Source organism: Nicotiana tomentosiformis, chromosome 6, assembly GCF_000390325.3.
Source record: "Nicotiana tomentosiformis chromosome 6, ASM39032v3, whole genome shotgun sequence".
In the NCBI taxonomy this organism is placed as follows: domain Eukaryota; kingdom Viridiplantae; phylum Streptophyta; class Magnoliopsida; order Solanales; family Solanaceae; genus Nicotiana; species Nicotiana tomentosiformis.
In genome coordinates this window covers 49204418-49207693 of record NC_090817.1, presented here as the reverse complement: position 1 = coordinate 49207693, position 3276 = coordinate 49204418, and the positions used below count along the sequence as shown (strand labels likewise).

At 40.3% G+C, this 3276-nt stretch overlaps 1 protein-coding gene across 1 annotated transcript; it reads left to right on the top strand.

Annotated features, from left to right (window-relative positions):
- Nucleotides 1-2078: 2078 nt before the first annotated feature.
- On the top strand, nt 2079-2750 carry LOC138893965 (uncharacterized). The gene has a single exon (XM_070178636.1). The coding sequence runs from the start codon at nt 2079-2081 to the stop codon at nt 2748-2750; it is 672 nt and encodes a 223-aa protein (XP_070034737.1).
- The last annotated feature ends 526 nt before the right edge of the window (nt 2751-3276 follow it).

Genomic DNA, 3276 nt, shown 5'->3' with positions numbered 1-3276 from the left:
GATAGGAACATGTCAATAACAGCTAGCATGAAGAATGTTACATCTCTATGCCTACTTGTCAGATATGCATGTCAGATGAATGATTTCACGGTGATATTCCCCAGCACTCAACTCTCTCAGAATAATCCAGATGTCTACTAATGCCTACTCAACACACACAAAATCACTCATTACTGTACGAGTGCCTAATATCAATGACCCTCACAAAGCGCGTGTATATATATCACGGTGCTTATGCTCACTGCTGGTATGTCAGACTCCGAAGGGGCAGATCATGCCCAAGCACTAATATATAAAGCCTACAAGGCCTGCTGCGGCGTGCAGCCCGATCCACACAATAGTCATAAAGCCAATATGGCCTGCTGCGGCGCGCAACCCGATCCACAATAACGCTTGTTGACAGACAATTTCTACCCTCCCTTTTAAAATTAAATTATTTATACTTAATAGTTTACAATAAGTATTTTGAAAGTATTTTCCATCAATAAATACTTATTTCTGCAAATTAGTTATGTATTAGTTTTGATATTTATTACTTAGTATCAGTATTATATAATTACAAATATACTTACTCTTTTAAGATTATTAAAATAACTTTTATATACATCACATAGGTCTTATAATTAATTTGTTGAATTACTCCTTGGTTTCTAGTTAATTAGACTACTATGTTAATAATTTAACATTAATGTTATAATTCAAAAAATGAAGTATTTATAAACAATTAATTAAAATAGTTAGTAATGTATATAATAATTATAATTTTACTGCATTTTATTGAAAATTATTAAGCTTATTTAATTTAATTATAAAAGGGATCAAAAGAGGCTAAAGGCTATAATTATAATTTTCTATTAAACACAAATTGGCCATTCTTTAAATCAATTTCAGCCCAAAACATAAGCCCAATCTCACCTGACCCAGTCCAAAAATTACCCCTCCCATCCACCTTGGCAATCCATACTATCTCGTTTAAGCCAATAACAAAGTGCCACATCATCGCTCTCACGCACTCACACAAGAAACACACTTCGTCTGGACCGATGCGAGACAATGTCAGTGCTTAATCCCAGCATGTCATCATATGACCATGCGAACATATTGATGTATTGTCGGAGGACCTCAACCAGTTTTTCCTTCTGCTCGGCTTCTAGATGAATGTTGATTCTAGTTTCTATCACGCCTTCTTCACTTCCAAGGCTGGGTTTTTTTTGACTCTCCGCATCACCAAATATTGATGCATGAGGAAGATGTAGAGAAGACAACCTTCACCACACCTTGGGGAGTTTACTGCTATAGGGTCATGCCGTTCGGTCTCAAGAACGCCGGTGCGACCTACATGAGGGCCATGGCGACCCTTTTTCATGACATGATTCATAAGGAGATTGAAGTGTATGTGGATGATGTCATCATCAAGTCTCAAAAGAGTTCAGAGAAGTTGGATGATTTGAGGAAAAATTTCAAATGCCTGCGAAGGTACAGTTTGAAATTGAACCCGGCAAAGTGCGCGTACCGAGTCCCTGCTAGAAAACTATTGGGCTTCATTGTAAGAAGGAAGGCGATAGAACTGGACCCATCAAAAATCAAGGCCATTCAGGAATTGCCACCACCAAAGAGTAAGAAATATGTAATGCGTTTACTGGGTAGATTGAATTACATGAGTCGCTTCATAGCTCAGTCCACGATAATTTGTGAACCCATTTTTAAGTTGCTGAATAATGATTTTGCTACAAAATGGACAGAAGAGTGCCAGAAAGCCTTCGACAGAAAAAACAAATCTATCAAATCCACTAGTGCTGGTTCCCCGGAGCCCGAGAATCCATTGTTACTATATCTGTCGGTCCTGGATAACGCCTTCGACTGTGTGTTGGGATAGCATGACGAAACTGGGAGAAAGGAGCAGGCCATCTACTACTTAAGTAAGAAGTGCACGCCATGCGAGGCCAGGTATACTTTGATAGAATGCACTTGTTGTGCTCTGACTCGGATTGCCCAAAAAATAAGGTATTATATGTCAGCATACACTACTCATCTGATATATTTGGCTCGACCCACTTAAGTATATCTTCTAGAAGCCGATGCCTACCGGAAAGCTACCTAAATGGCAAATTCTCCTTAGCGAATTTGATATTGTGTACATAACTCAGAAGGCTATCAAGGGGCAAGCTTTAGCCGACCACCTCGCAGAGAATCCTGTGGATGGGGATTACGAGACACTCACTACGTATTTTCCCGATGAAGAAGTATTATTTGCTGGAGATGATATTGTAGAATCGTACCCTGGATGGAGAATGTTTTTTGATAGAGCAGAAAACTTCAAAGGAGTCAGAATTGGGGCAGTCCTAATTTTGGAATCAGGTAAACACTATCTAGCATCGGCAAAGATAAGATTCCCTTGTACCAATAATATGGTTGAATATGAAGCGTGCATCCTTGGGATCAAAATGGCAGTCGACATGAACATCAAAGAACATTTGATCATAGGGGGTTCCGATCAGTTGATACACCAAGTCCAAGGGGAATGGTCCACCAAGAATGTCAAGATACCTCCATACATGCACTGTGTGAAGGAGCTATGCAAAAAGTTCACAAAGATTGAGTTCAAGCACGTCCCCAAGATTCACAATGAGTTCGCTGACGCCCTTGCAACTCTATCATCTATGATTCAGCATCTAGACAAGAACTACAATGACCATATCGAGGTAGAGATCAGGGATCAACATGCCTATCACTTCCATGTAGATGAATAACCAGATGGTAAACCATGGTATCACGACATCAAAAAATTCCTTGCAACCAAGGAATACCCATAGAATGCTACTAATGGTCAAATGTGAGCCCTCAGGAGGTTGGCAAACCATATTTTCCTCAACGGGGAAGTCCTGTACAGGAGGACCCCGGATTTAGGTTTGTTAAGATGTGTGGATGCTGCCGAGGCAACCAGGTTATTGGAAGAAATACATGCAACAACGTGCGTACCCTACATGAATGGGTTCACATTAGCCAAGAAGATCTTGAGAGCTGGATACTTTTGGATGACTATGGAAAGTGATAGTATTCGCTATGTGAAGAGGGTTCCGCCGAATGAATTAAATTTGATGGGTTCCCCCTGGCCATTCGCCTCTTGGGGCATGGACGTGATTGGACCTATAGAGCCCGCGACATCAAATGGGCATCTCTTCATCTTGGTAGCTATCGACTATTTTACCAAATGAATCGAGGCATATACTTACAAGGCCAACAAAGAAGGTAGTGGCAGATTTCGTTCGGAACAAC

Coding starts and splice junctions, on each gene's coding strand:
- LOC138893965 (XM_070178636.1), top strand. CDS start 2,079: ATGCCTACCGGAAAGCTACCTAAATGGCAAATTCTCCTTAGCGAATTT.